The 16,338-nt window shown below is 39.2% G+C and overlaps 1 protein-coding gene across 1 annotated transcript; it reads right to left on the bottom strand.

Moving 5' to 3' along the window:
* Positions 1 to 1,222: 1,222 nt before the first annotated feature.
* Positions 1,223 to 15,358, bottom strand: LOC310723732 (uncharacterized protein). The gene is made up of 3 exons (XM_083537153.1): positions 15,126 to 15,358; positions 13,712 to 13,785; positions 1,223 to 4,369 (listed from the first exon to the last, which is right to left on the bottom strand). The coding sequence occupies exon 3, from the start codon at positions 3,982 to 3,984 to the stop codon at positions 2,173 to 2,175; it is 1,812 nt and encodes a 603-aa protein (XP_083393279.1). The 5' UTR covers positions 3,985 to 4,369; positions 13,712 to 13,785; positions 15,126 to 15,358; the 3' UTR covers positions 1,223 to 2,172.
* Positions 15,359 to 16,338: the final 980 nt, after the last annotated feature.

The following is a 16,338-nucleotide window of genomic DNA, read 5'->3' as shown; positions in this document are numbered from 1 at the left end:
AAGCTAAATGCACCAAGTATGTATTGTGAGCTTCAAAATTTACTGAAATATTGTTTACGAGGTGTTAAGCCCCATTCTTCTTTTGCCTACTTGATAGACCCTTAGTTGTTTTAGGTCTGGGGTGTCCAATCTTTTTTACACAAAGGGCTTGTGTGGGGGCAGGTTTTCATTCCAACCAGTCAAGGGCCACCCTGATATTCCTTGAAAATGAAAATCATTCGATTTAAACAGGTAGAATTTGGTGTGGACTTGCTTGGTTGTAATGAAAACCTGCACCCACACCAGCCCTTTGTGGAAAATATTGGACACCCCTGACTGGGGTAATAGGAGGCTGTGTCAAATGGATAACCGTCTCCTTCTGACAAGTAACAATAATATAACTTTGACACTGTGGATATGCATGGTTAGAATCCTACTGTAAACAGAGGAGTCTGACAAACAATGGTAACAGGCAAGGGTCCATTGGAACAAGGTCTTTTGGACCTTGTGCTACACATGTGATGACTGGGCACACCCAGACCAACTGTTCAGCTGTTAAGTAACGAGTTAGGCAAGTGCACTGAGGGTAGATAAACTGAACAAGGCAAGGGACCTCTACCCAGATATGTTTCTGGGATAGTGAGAAGTAGTAGATGAATTCAACTAGTGGTGAGCCGACCCAGTAGCGGGGTTGAGCAGGGCTGTTGATAAACCTCACCAGAATAATTAAGACACCAATTCTACCCAAATTAAACTATGGGTCAGGCTTTTACTGCAGCACCATCATAACGTATGCCTTGGGACCGGCATAAATGATAAGGTCACGTCAGCTCCCCATCCCTTACCCCATTACCCTAAATATCCCAAGTAATGGTTACCCAGTGACCAGAAACATTGTACCACCATTCCCAATTTAATTTCACAAACGTAATTTCGTTCCTTTGATTAGTGTGTTATGTTATGTGGAAAAATGACAATAAATCTTAAGTTGAGCTGAAACTGTGATCTCCAGAGAAATCCACAGCCTTCATATATCCATGACTTGTGATGGGGGCCTTTTTTTCATAATTCTTGTATACATTGAAAAAAGCAGTAATTGCATGTGCAGTATATCAGCGGCGGTGAAAATGAGTGACTCAGGTGTATAATATTAGTAGAAAACAAAAGGTATGTTTTTGTAATTTATGTAACAGTTGCTTTTTTCAATTTGTCACACCAACATAAACAAATACATTCCACATAATGTCAGATAAGTAATTTTATTAATACAAATACACAAGAGATCTGCAGTTGTGTTTCAGTCATTATTATAAAATAAAATAAAAAGATATCACCCACATAGCACAGAAACAAATAAAGGTGACCATTTGGGAACAGTTTTTACAATTTGCTAGAGGGAATAGAGCATAAAACAGGATACAAAATTGCTAAAATGTTGAACTGCTAAAAAAAAAAAAAAAAAGATCACCTATACTTTATTTCAGACCCTGGGATTCACTGTCTGTGGCTTTGGACACATGTATACAGTAATATTCCCATCTGATGGGTGTTAGTCCCCAGGATTCTTGCAATGGACTGAAACTCACTGTCCCAAAATGAGCTTGTAGAAGTGCAACCAGCATGTCCAGTACTTTAGCCTAGCTTTTTATATATATAGCTGTTACAGCAAGTCAGAAGAAAAGTCAGAATTGAATTGTCCTCAAAATGTCTACAAGTCTCCAAACAGCAAATGCAGTGATTATATTAGACGTTAGTCTTTTAGTACAAGTCCCTCAAGGAAGCCCCCAAACAAATCTGCACTCCATACTGCATCAGTAAGCTTAATTAGCACTGTACCCTGGGTTCCAACAACACATGATGTCAGTCTGAAAAATGGAAATACCTATTTTCTATGACCACTGTACCATCCGTTCAGGGCCTACTGAAGGCAATCAGAGGAGGAACTAAACATCTGTTTATGTCTAAACATACCAATGTTCTATGTTGTTAGTTCACTGTTTGACATTATTTAGTGGAGTAAGACAATGTACACAAATTCAGTGAACTTTGATATCAATACCTGGCAGCTTGAAGTCATTTAATATTAAATTGGTTGTCCAACCCATTGCAGATGTGGCATTGTATTAAACCAAAACATCAACATTTATTAAATCAACAGTTAAAGGTGCATTATACTGACTCTCCAAATACCTTTCAACCATGAGTGTGCTGATGTTTAAGGAATAGCTGTAGATCTGTAAAAGTCTCAGTACATTCAGTGCATTCATACAATATATATTTTGATGGACTCTCTTTTGTATCAGCTTCTAACTCACTTGTTTCAACACCTAAATCGTCTTCGTTTTCTAAATCCTCCATATTTTCCTCTGCAGTTGGAGATTCTTCCCCACCATGTTTCTCAGGGCCTTCTTTATCATGATTCTGAAGATGGCGCTCGAGAGCAGAGCGGAAGGTGAAGCGACATGGACAATGAGGACAGCTTAGCAATACCCGAGAGGGGTTTATTTTGTGGTAACGGCCATGTCGCTGAAATACGCTAAGTAGCCTAAAGACTCGACCACAATCTTTGCATTTGTAGGTTATTCTTGGCTTGAGTAGAGACGTCTCTTGGGTATCTGGCAAGTCTTCCTTGTCTGGAGGGTTTGATGACTGCTGGTCTTCGTTGTTCTGCAATTTATGATCACTGTCATTGCTTGCTTGTGTTTTTGGTGACGTATGAGTAGAAGTTTTATCTTCATGGTCTACTTTCTCCCCATCGACCTTTAGCTTTATGTCTGAGCTATGGTACATGGCAACATGCCTTGTGACATCGCATCTTTGTGGAAAGTGTCTACCACAATAAAGGCAAGTATGAAGGGTACCCTTATGGTAACGCATATGACGAGAAAGGCTACTAGAGTGTACAAAAACTCTATGGCATTGTTTGCAAGGGAAAACTTTAGTGTGGGGATTACTTCTGGCGGCACCTCCTCTTGGTCTACCTCTCATTCGTGGCCTCAATAGATCCATTCGTTGAGTCTGGTGTTTTGGAACCATTTGACGCATTACACCACAGTAATTGGCAGGCTGCTTTCTAATCTCAGGTACTGGTTCAGAAGAGTCCTCGTCTGGATGATCTGACAGATGATGGTCTTTCAAATCTGACAAGCAATTAAAGTGTCCGCCACACAAGCCACAACGATATGATCGGTCAGAAGTATCATCAGGAGAATGGGAGGGATTTTTTTTCAGGCTACTCTCATCCTGGTCCTGCATGTTCTCTTTCTGTGTAAGATCATCAGAGGCTTTGCTGACATGAGAATGATTCAGTAGATGGCTCTGCAGGTCTGATAACCAAAAGAAACGCAAGCCACAAATCTTGCAAGGATATGATTTATCTATACCATTTTCACGGTCTTCATCGAATTTACTTGAACTCTGGGATCCAAGAGACCTATGCCATTCTTTCTGATGTAGCAACAAGGTCTCTTGTCTTAAGAATCGTTTTCCGCAATGTCCACAACTGTAAAAACGTTCATGAGCATGATTCTGAAGGTGCCCACGAAGGCTCTCTCTATCATAAAAAACCTTGCAACATAAAGTACATTTAAACCCTTGCTCAAGGGGACGATATCGCTGGTGCTCTTGCAAACTTCTTTGGTTCCTGAACACTTGGCCACATCTCTCACATCTACACTGGATATGGTCTCGTTCGGCCACTCTGCTTGAAGACAAGGAATCCTGATAATGTGTTGTATTCGACAAAAACTTTGACATGGGTTTTCCAAATAAGAATGAGAAATTTGACAATGCGGATCGATCAACTACTGTGAGTGTTCCATTTTCATGAAGAGCAAATTCAATAGGTTTGTCACAGCCATTATCAGTTTCAGAAATGGAAGAAAACGGACCCATTGGCCCATGATTAGCCATGTGATTGATCAGTTTCGGGTACTGGCCAAATCCTTCCCCACACTCTGTGCAAATAAACTCATTTCCAGGAAAAAAATCGGAATGGTACGCCATGTCTGTTCAAACAAGTGTTGTTTGATATCTGATCAATGGTAACAATTCAACGGAAAAAGTGAGGAAAAAATGTAGGATAAATATAACATTTAAGTGTGCTTTAAAGATAAATTAAAAACTGTAGATATGCAAATTATATGAACATCGAACATTTTCCATTTGAAATTAATTACAATGATTAAGAGATCTAAGGCAAGCTAACATTACACAGTTTCAGCAATTCCTTCCATTGTCAGTTTACATTAAGGAGGTTACTGATTCAAATCCATGATCCCCAGATTGCAGATGGAAAAGTATGAAATCTGGGATGCAGAAAAAGGATGCGAGGCATAAAATCTATTCCTTTCCTTCCCTGGCGTGTGGTCTTGAGTCAGGATAATAGAATCTAAAAAAGAAAATGGGAGAACATGAGTCAGATAGGAATGTGCAAAATGTTAGATATAATGGATTTAGACTTTTCTTATAAGACATCAATCAGCCGAAAAGGAATTTAATTAATATCTAGTTGTCCTTTACTTCATAATTCAAATGAAGTAAAGGATGCTTTACTTTACTTAAAGGATGATTTACATGCCTAAACCAAAATACACTTATCTTTAAAAGTGCAAAACTGGCTAATAATTATTTGTTTACAGCTTATGTAACTGTACAGCAGCTTGGACAGGGAAACAAACTATTCAGATCTCAATAAACGGTTTGTATATACAACGTTTACCACAATTTTCCACTGCCAAAGTTACTATACTTGGCAGAAGTGCTGTTCAATCTCGTATAGGCTTATAGCAATGGACAAGTCACTGACAAAGAATTCTGATGTTCAAGCATACCATGGCATCTATACCTACTTAGTTCCTAGGGGCCTCAACAAAGAAAACCAAATAATACAAACAAAAAAGAAATGTATGTAAACAAGAAAAAGACAACTGCCTTATTTGTCACTGCTGGAAAAGAGGATCGACCCATTCATCCACACAAGCATTAGTGAGGTCACCAGGGTGTTCAGCTTTGTGCAAGCCACTCAATTTATTTTACACCAAGCTTAGCAAACTAGGTCTTCATAAACCCTCACTTATTCGTGCTAGAAATACTTTAGGGCCCTTATTTATAGTTAAGAGATACTACAATGTTATTGAGCAAAAGACAGGATGTGGATCTTGGAGGTAGCAGAGTTGAAGATGTGGAGGTTTTTGTTGGGAGTGACGACGTTGGACAGGATTGGAAACAAGTTTATTATAGGGACAGCGCATGTAGGACGTTTTGAAGACAAGGTGAGGGAAGTGAGATTGAGATGTGCAGAGGAGGGACATGGGGTATATTTCGATAGGTGAATGCTGAGGTTGGAGCTGTCAGGAACGAGTAAAACAGGAAGGCAAAGAAGGAGGTTTATGGATATGGTGAGGGAAGACATGCAGGTGGTTTGAAAACGGCAGATGTAGAGGACAGGGGGGTATGGAGACGGATGATGATTGCTGTGGCGACCCCTAATGGGAGAAGCCGAAAGAAGAAGAAGATACTACAAATGTTACAACCTGCAAAGACATCCTAAACATTCCAGTTATGTGCATCCAACATTTTTGCCAACAATTTAAAGAAAGATCACATGGTTAGGATTCTTAATCATAGAAAACCTTTTGCCATATAGTGTACAACAGTACAATGAAGAGAAAAATCAGCCATTATAGCAGTGTTAAAGCTTGAACTTGAAGGCAGGAAGCAATTGTGAGTGTTGGAGCAGGGTTAAACAAATAATAAATTCATTAGCCAGCCTGATTGGGATCAAGGAAGTTCCAGCGTCCAGTATTCCACCTCCAGGTTAGGTTTTGCATGCCAAATCTAACCGTCTGGTCTAGAATTTGTTAGCAAAAATGAATGTATGGTCTAGCCAGCTAGGTGGCTAATCATTAAACCTGGACACATTACACCCATAATAAAATAAAATAAGTGTATTACTTTTCTGAGCTGTATGTACTCATTATAACCCTCATCATAACAGTAAAAATCACATTCTAAAAGATTATTAACATTTAATTAGTAAAATTCCTGATTGGGTAATCATTGGCCCCAGATCAGAGTTGTGCAACCAATCAACTTTCAGTCACCTTTTCTAAAGATGGATATTTGTGTGTGTGTGTGTGTGTGTGTGTGTGTGTGTGTGTGTGTGTGTTTGTGTGTGTGTGTGTGTGTGTTACATTGAATATTTAATTTTCAAAATATATGATCTACTTAACTATGGAAGCCTGTTTCTGCCACTGAATAAAAAAATAAATAAAAAGCGTCTCACGTCTAACTTTTTTCCCCCTCACAATTGCGTGATACAAACTCGCAATTCGGATTTTTTTTCTCAGAATTTTGAGATCATATCTTACAACTCTGACTTTATATTTCGCAATTCTGACTTCTTTCTTTTAATTCCGACATTTATTTCTTGCCATTGCAAGTTTATAACTCATTTGCAAAACACTTTCTGGCAAAACACATTTTGTATTATAACATACAGTGGGTATGGAAATTATTTAGACCCCCTTAAATTTTCACTCTTTGTTATTTTGCAGCCATTTGCTAAAATCATTTAAGTTCATTTTTTTTCCTCATTAATGTACACATAGCACCCCATATTGACAGAAAAACACAGAATTGTTGACATTTTTGCAGATTTATTAAAAAGAAAAACTGAATTGTGGCAAGGCACAGATCTGGCCATGGTTACAAAAATATTCTGCTGCTCTTAAGGTTCCTAAGAGCACAGTGGCCTCCATAATCCTTAAATGGAAGACATTTGTGACGACCAGAACCCTTCCCAGAGCTGGCCGTCCGCCCAAACTGAGCTATCGGGGGAGAAGAGCCTTGGTGAGAGAGGTAAAGAAGAACCCAAAGATCACTGTGGCTGAGCTCCAGAGATGCAGTCGGGAGATGGGAGAAAGTTGTAGAAAGTCAACCATCACTGCAGCCCTCCACCAGTCGGGGCTTTATGGCAGAGTGGCCCGACGGAAGCCTCTCCTCAGTTCAAGACACATGAAAGCCCGCATGGAGTTATAAGAGAAATAAGATTCTCTGGTCTTTTTGGCTTTAATTCTAAGCGGTATGTGTGGAGAAAACCAGGCACTGCTCATCACCTGTCCAATACAGTCCCAACAGTGAAGCATGGTGGTGGCAGCATCATGCTGTGGGGTTGTTTTTCAGCTGCAGGGACAGGACTACTGGTTGCAATCGAGGGAAAGATGAATGCGGCCAAGTACAGGGATATCCTGGACGAAAAACTCCAGACCTCCAGAGTGCGCTGGACCTCAGACTGGGCAGAAGGTTTACCTTTCAACAAGACAATGACCCTAAGCACACAGCTAAAATAACGAAAAAGTGGCTTCACAACAACTCAGTGACTGTTCTTGAATGGCCCAGCCAGAGCCCTGACTTAAACTCAATTGAGCATCTCTGGAGAGACCTAAAAATGGCTGTCCACCAACGTTTACCATCCAACCTGACAGAACTGGAGAGGATCTGCAAGGAGGAATGGCAGAGGATCCCCATCTTTCCCAAAAAAACTCATGGCTGTATTAGATCAAAAGGGTGCTTCTACTAAATACTGAGCAAAGGGTCTGAATACTTAAGACCAATGTGATATTTCAGTTTTTCTTTTTTAATAAATCTGCAACAATGTCAACAATTCTGTGTTTTTCTGTCAATATGGGGTGCTATGTGTACATTATTGAGGAAGAAAAATTAACTTAAATGATTTTAGCAAATGGCTGCAATATAACAAAGAGTGAAAAATTTAGGGGGGTCTGAATACTTTTCATACCCACTGTATGCAAATCGTAAAGGATTACCATGCCAAAGAGTTCTGCTTCTTCTTTCGGCTTCTCCCTTCAGGGGTCGCCACAGCGGATCATCGGTCTCCATACCCCTCTGTCCTCTACATCTGCTTCTTTCAACCCAACTACCTGCATGTCTTCCCTCACCACATCTATAAACCTTCTCCTTGGTCTTCCTGTTTTCTTTCTTCCTGATGGCTCCACTCTCAGCATTCTTCTACAGATATACCCCATGTCCCTCCTCTACACATGTACAAACCATTTCAATTTCGCCTCCCTCACCTTGTCTCCAAAACGTCCCACATGCGCTGTCCCTATAATGAATTTCTCTTTCGTGATCCGCATATTTGATTTGGCCCATGTTTTTATGCTGGATGCCCTTCCTTAACGCAACCTTCCCCATTTACCCGGGTTTGGGACCGGCACTAAGAGTGCACTGGCTTGTGCAACCCTAATGGCTGGGTTCTGCACTGTCCCTCTAATAAACTCATTAATGGAAACGGGCTTCAATTAATTAACTGTTTTACTTATTTCAGCAACATTTTTAACAAATGTCATTCACTCCCTTTATATGTCAAATTCTCAGGATTTTCTTATTTTAATAGAAATTCTTAAAGCTGGACATAAAAGGCTAAAGAATCCATAGCGATAGGGTTAGCGGCTAACACTAGCTCTATGGATTCTTTATAGTTTTTCTTTATAGTCTTTCATGCATGCGCAAAACAAATCTTATATCTAGTAAATAGTGAGTAGCCACAGTGACACTGCGCTAACTGTAGTTTGTTTTTTATACCCCTGGCATTGTGCATGTTTTCAAGCTTAATAATAATAATAATAATAATAATACAAAAAAAATGCAGTCAAAATGCGAGGCGGAGACTAAAAGAACTTGCAGTCCACCACTTAATACGTTCCCAAGGGAACTCAGATTTTAACTATGTTTCGCACATAAAACGGATTGCATTCATGTGTACCGAACCGAAGCCCTGTACCAAAAAATTCAATATGTGTTCCGATACACCCCTAATTTAAATAGTTACAATGTGGTTATACGATTGTGGCATGAAGTGGTCTGAAATAAAATGTCTAGGAAATATCTAAACCCCCTTTTTATTTTGTATTAAGAACACCAACACAACTGTATGGGGTATGGTTTATTTAAAAAAACAAATGAAGAGGGGTGAAAAAAATTTATCAGAGCCATTGCACAAGTACTATGGCAAAAAAAAAGAGAAAACATCGACCAAATACAGAACAGGTCTGTCAACACATTTGATGCAGAAAACATTGATAACAGAAACATTGTGAATTCAGTGGAAAAATAAAAACACAAACACAGTGAGTGGCAAGTTCAAAACCCTCCACAGACAAAAGTGGTCTGTGAGGAGATGAATGAATCACAATCCACTGCTTGGAGAAGATTTCGAGAGACTACACCAAAAGGAGCAAACCCCTCATCAGCATTAAGAGCCCAAAACACACTGCCATCAGAGCAATTTCATCAGGGAAGGTATGGTAGAAGGTAGACTGGTCAAGTCAATCAAAAGACCTTAACGGATTGAGAATGCACTTTAACTTCTGAAGAGAAAACTGAAAGAAGGAATGCCCCCAAAACAAACAACAACTGAAACAAGATGAAGTACAAGTCTGGAAAAGCACTATAAAAGAAGAATGCCGTCGATGTCAATGGGCTGGCAGCTTGATGTAATTATTGCAATTGAGGGATATGCAACCACATATTGTGTTAGTTACTTTATGACTACCTCTTCCTACGTTTTTCGATATTATTGTAAAAATAAGCCCCATCTGGGCCATTATCAGCAAGTAGAAAGAACATCACTCTACATTCAACCAAGAACACCCAGGAGCTCTTTGCAAGATTTCTGAAAATGGAGTCAGACAGTTAGACAGAAGAATGTGCATGGAGGTTGTGAATTGCCTCACTGGAACGATGTTTAATAATTGAAAAAAATGTGTCATCCCCCCATTTTCCAGACATCTGAGGACGGAAATATCAAGTTCAAATCAACTCTGAAGTTGACTAGTTAGACATCAGTAAAAGATTACTGTTATTCCATATCTCACAGAGACAAGCTTGCTAATCTTAAAGATCCTTGATGCAGCTACTGACCTTGCAGGTAATTAGGTTCATGGTGCAGATTGAAAGAAAGCAATTTGCCCTATTGTCACCACATTAACATTTGTAGCATTAGACACACAATCTTATACAGAGCTACAAGGGTCTTTAAAGCCTTCATCAATAAATGCATTCTAAATGCTGTTAATTAGGAAACAGACTGAAAATACAATCAGTCTAAAGCTATGATAGAAAATAAATAAGTTGGTAAAGTTGATAAAAGAGATACATCATTAGATATAGATTGCTAGAGGCTTAGCTGTTTGACATCAAGTGGACATTTGTTACACCACCAGAACACAGAAGAGTCTTGAAACTTGTCTTTCCCTTATCTGGAGAAATGGTGGGAAGACTTGATCTGTGGCTAAGGATCGGAGAGGGCGTGGTGCAGTGTGGGAAAAGAGTTGTGGTGTATAGGGGTACATTTTAGCTTTGTTTTAAACCTGATGCAGGACACCTTGCCACATGTCACTATGATTGTTGGCTTTTATCTTCCTGTTGTGCAAACAAATTGCCTGTGTTGGCATTTGGTCACTTTATCTGAATCTTGGTATGGTCTGCATCATATCAACAAGCAGCTGTCTTGTGGCTTGGGTGGTAACATGATTGTTTCAACTTAGATCTTCCTGCTTGTACTTACCTAATGCTGGGAAAGGTTTATGATGGCTATTGCTCTATAAAACCATATATTATTAAGACTGTGTACCTACTTATGCTACAAGTACCACGGTAAAGTTCTTCTTCTAAGAAGATGTGAAAAAGAGAATGTCCGGGGTCCTCTCATCGGCTCCCTACACCACAACACTGGTTAAAAAAACATAGCAAATTCTATCCTGTCTAAGTATGCTGAAAAAGAGCAAAGCTACCCTATCTGCGGCTGGTGGCTTTCTACTCATGCAAAGAATGCTGATTTGGCATTCTGGCATGGTACACCAGCTGCACATCTCAATGAGTTATCAGTACTAAGCAAAAAATCATTTAAATACAGGTCCCAGCAGATCATTTTGCCTAAGAAAAATGGATCTGCACTTACCCGTAGCACCACTTGGTCACCCTCTTGTCACTCAACAGGTGGTATAGCACAGGGCTGCACACACTTTTTCAGTATGCGAGCTACTTATGAAATGACCAAGTCAAAATGATCTACATACGATAAAAATGCATAAATAAATATCTATTTTTTCATGTCTAGCAATCTACCCACACTAACTTTGTGATCGACCGGTAGATCGCGATCGACGTATTGGGCACCCCTGGTATAGCACAATGTAAATTTTCCCCTGAATTTCTTCCTAGTGTAATTTTGGTCCCACCCATCCACTATCATGCTGGGTCTTCGTACAATGTAACACACTGAGGAAAGTGTTCTGATCCCTACAGCATGCATGAGTTCACAGATGTCCATTACTGGATCGTGTTGCTGTGACTGATAGAGGCATGAATATGCTATCATTCCATCCATGACAGCAAACCAGTTTTGCTTTTTTGGACTCAATGGTATTGGAAACTCACAATCTTCCGTCCTTAGAAATAAACAGAGTAATGTACGAAAGCAGTTACTCTTTACTATGCTCTTAAAGTATCAACTTTAATATCCATTAAACAAGCAGTGGTGAACAATAGCATCATCTAGGACATCATCTATTCTGCGATCCATCTATGATGCATGAGGACCCTTTTGCATTTGCACAGCAAATATGCCCAAACCATCCCGAAGAGTGATCAGATCACAACGAATTTTCTAGGCATATTGGACCACGTTCAATTCTGTGCCTACTGATCACCTCAGTATGTCAGTTTGGTTGTACATGGCAAGAGGAAACAAGTCCAAATAAACAAATCATCATCTTTTGGTTGCTTCTGTTAATGGTCCCCATGGTGGATCATCTGTTTTCATCCACCTCTTCCAAACCAACCACCTGCATGTCTTCCCACATCAAGTCAAGTCAAGTCAAGTCAAGTTTATTTGTATAGCGCTTTTCACAACAGACATTGTCTCAAAGCAGCTTTACAGAAAACAACAGTGAAGGTGAATGGTGTGCGTTTGTCCCTGATGAGCAGCCGTGGCGACAGTGGCAAGGAAAAACTCCCTTAGATGATATGAGGAAGAAACCTTGAGAGGAACCAGACTCAAAGGGGAACCCATCCTCATATGGATCCTCACATCACATCCATAAACCTCCTCTTTGACCTTCCACTTTTCTTCCTGCCTTGTAGATCTAATTCTTCTTCATTCTTCTACTGATATACCCAATGTCCATCCTCTCCACATGACCAAACCTTCTCGATCTCATCTCTCTCACCTTCAAAACGACCTACCTCCGCTGTCCATCTAATAAACTCAAATCTAATCCTGTCCATCGTCGTCACTCCCAATAAAAATAACATCTTCAGCTCTGCTACCTCCAGCTCCACCTCCTGTCTTTTTCTCAATGCCACTGTCTCTAAACCATACATCATCGCAGGTCTCATTACAGTCCTATAAACTTTCCCTTTAACTCTCGCAGATACTCTTCTATCATAAATCACTCCTGCTATCACTCTTCTCCACCCTACCTGCACTCTTTTCTTCACTTCTCTAACACACTCTCCATTACTTTGCAAAAAAGACCTCAGATATTTAAAATGATCCACCCCTACTCCTTGCAACTGCACAAATCAACTGCCCTGTTTCACTGTCATCATACATGTCCTGCACCACCCTCACAACACCCCTGACTTCCTCATATAATACCACAACTTCTCTCTTGGCACACTGTTATACGCTTTCTCTAGATCCACAAACACACAACGTGACTCCTTCTGACCTTCTCTATACTTCTCCATCAACATTCTCAAAGCAAATAATGCAACAATAGTGCACTTTCTCGGCATGACCCCATTTTGCTGCTCACAGATGGTCACCTCTTCCCTCAGCCTGGCTTCCCCTACTCTTTTCCATAACCATGGTGTGGCTGATCAGCACACTCCTTCTCCATTTCAGCATTCTCTCACTCACCTTTCAAAATTTTGTTACATAAATTAGTTAAAAACTCCACTGCACTGCCATCTCTCCTAAACATCTCCATGCTTCATCTGATATGTCGTCTGAGCCTACCGACTTTCCATTCTTTATCAACTTAAAAGCTGCCATCATTTCCTCTTTACTGATACTATGCACTTCCTGCTTCACCATTTCCACATCATCCACCCAAGTCCAAAGAATCAAATATTACTGCTGAATAAAAGAAAACTGCAAAATTTAACTGGGAAATTAGTTATTACTTTGGTTGTCATGTTTTTTGCTGCAGCATTTAAAGACAAGACTGTTTACTCTTACACTCATGGGGGGAAAAAATATCACTTTCCTACTTTGGCACATCAATTGCTCAGTGTATAAAAATTATCTCATTTGTAAATGTAAAATGTAAAAGTTGCTCTGGATAAGGGTACCTTCCAAATATCTAGGACAATAATAGGACATTTTGACAGTTCGCATTTAATTACAATCTAAATCGGTTGGGTTTCTGTCCATTTCTTTACAGCATGTAACTTTTTCACCAATTATCTCAAAAACCTTTTTACTTTTTTATTTTTTTTTATTGTCCCTGTATTATAATCAGTATTTAATTGCATGTGTTGGATAATTTCTCCATGACTCACTCTTTAAAAATAAAAAAATAAATTTATTTCTGAGTTATATCTGGGGGGGTTTTAACCAAAGCTGAATGTAAATATTTTCGAATCAAAGTATTCCAGTAATTACCAATAATACATAGAATTTGTAAAATTTGTCACTTACCCCGATTCTATGACACACGTTGACCTCTACAGCCAGCTGATGCCAACATGCACAATATATTCCTCCTTAGAGGTCTATAGTAAGACAAACAAAAAAGTTGCGTTAAACTTTAGTAATTTTCCTTTTCCAGATTAGCTGAAATTTACAATGTTTTCCCAGGTTATTATCAATTTATATGATAATTCATATATTCGAATGTCATTTTGACTTGCAGAAGCACTGCATTCCAGCTTTATAGCGGATTTTTCCAGAATGTAACGAACCCAAAACCTTCTGGTATTGATATGGTAAGGACAAATATTTCGAACACAACATAGCTTCAAATAAAAACACAGATAATGGCATCCATTACACGGCTAATAAGTGCGTACGAGGACACGGTTCACTGTGAATGGACATAAGCCTTGGACTGCTTCAGCAAATTGACAAATCGGTAAAATTTGTCTGCGAGTTCCTTTTCAGTCTGGTTCCTCTCGAGGTTTCTTTCTCACACCATCTCTCGTTTTTTCTTTGCCACAGTCGCCACTGGCTTGCTCATCAGGTATAAACAATTATAAGCAACTAACTTATAGGTAATAAACGTACACATTCTTTTATATAATCTTATTTCCGCTTTATCTGTGTAAAGCTGCTTTGGGACTGGTAACTACTTTTACTTGAGTATAATATTTTATTACTCTTTCCATCTTTTGTACAAATATTTTGCTATTAGACTTTTCTTTCATTCATCACTGACTTGTCTATCAATACAGTGATACTTTTAGACTAGGTACTAATCTGATATGATGTTTTAATATGTTATTCCAAACTGCTACACTCTCAACTCTTTGGAGGGTTTGAGACAAATCACTGTATCATTCTTAGAATGGGAGTGTTTACTGGACTTTTGTGTTACCTGTATTGCAAAATATAAACAATAATAATTGTGATTTCTTCAAAAATCAGCCTGGTCATATGAGGCTGGTTTAATTTCTGAGTGGCTTCTGACATTCTGCACTTTGGAAGACACCTTAAGAACAAATCGTGTGGTGTCTGTAATCGAGAACTAGATCATAATTCACAAATCGGCCCTAATATGATGTGTACAGTACCACAGTTCAGACCAATACAAGATTGAATAAGGAATTGTGCAAACCTTATCATATGCCTAGCTACACAGCTAAGTCCAGTTCAGTCGGCTATTGTTAGCTACACTACGCATATTATAATCAATAATAAATTAGGCCACGCGAAATACGCATGCGCACATCTGAAACCTTTAACTTAAGCGTTTAAATCTGCAAAATCATATGGTAGAGAATATGACACTGGTTTGCAGACTGGGACAATTTTCTATTGTGTTGGATGCCTACGCTGGCATGCTAGCTAAGACACTGCTCTGCGTCTATATGTATGCTTTGAAAGAAGCACTGACCGCTTTCATTCTTCGTGATTTCAACGTTTTTTTCGTCCTTATGTGCAGTGTTGATTCATCTCGCAGCATATTCGCAGCAAAACACTTTAAAAAAAAAAAAAAAAAAAAAAAAGTACAGCAAAAGGCAATGCAGCGTAGCGATAACACCCAGCGCTTCTCTTTAACCGAAAGGTGTAATGAGAAAGTTGACGGTCCGGAAGTCCAGGCAATACGCTTCAACTCGCATGCGCACAAAACAAGGCGCATGCGCAGTATACACGTGCGTCCACTCGGTGAGACTCGAAACAAATAGAGGGCACTAGTGATGGAAAGATCGGATCATTTTAGTGACTTTAGTGGTTCTTTGAATCTCGTTCATCAATATAAACGGATCTTTTGGTTTATTACGTTTCCTTTGATCAGAAATAATACATTTTCAACGAGCAGATCCCCCAACACTTCAACATACACAATCTTTGACTATAGTTTCAATAGTGGAAGTATGTTAATGTAGCCAATGACAAATTATGATAAACAGAATGAGTAGCTCATCTGTCATTTATTCTGGTCCGTGTTCATTTTTCACGTGACTCCCATAATTATTGGAATGTCAGAACAAAAAAACTTATCTTTTGCATTGTGCATTGTCTTGTAACAATGTCAAGATTATGAACAAAACAACCTGATCTATTGCATCTATTGCATCACTTGATAAAGAACAAACGATTTACAACATCTAACAACTACCAGGTAGAACCTAGGTGCTGAACAAAGTGCAAAAGGCAATGTAATTATAACAGACAATCAATTACAAAGTTTTACTCCTATTCACGAGAATGACTTAATTTCATTAATTTCCTCATCAAAATCATCAACCTGCATTCTCGATCCCTTGCCTACAAGTTTCTTTAAACAGATCATTCCAGAGGTAATTGAACCTGTTTTAAAAATAAAAAACTCTTCCATTAGCACTGGTTTTGTACCAAAATCCTTCAAACTGGCAGTTATCCACCCCCTAATTAAGAAACCTGACCTTGACCCATGTCAGCTGTCCAACTACAGACCAATATCAAATCTCCCCTTCATAGCCAAAATTTTGGAAAAGGTTGTAGCACAGCAGTTATGCTCACACCTACTTATGAATAATATTTTTGAAATGTATCAGTCAGGATTTCGGCCTCATCATAGCACAGAGACGGCGCTAGTTAAGGTGGTAAATGACCTGTTATTGGCC

Source organism: Silurus aristotelis (assembly GCF_946808225.1).
Source record: "Silurus aristotelis genome assembly, chromosome: 1".
In the NCBI taxonomy this organism is placed as follows: Eukaryota; Metazoa; Chordata; class Actinopteri; order Siluriformes; family Siluridae; genus Silurus; species Silurus aristotelis.
This window is presented reverse-complemented; position numbering and strand designations above follow the sequence as displayed.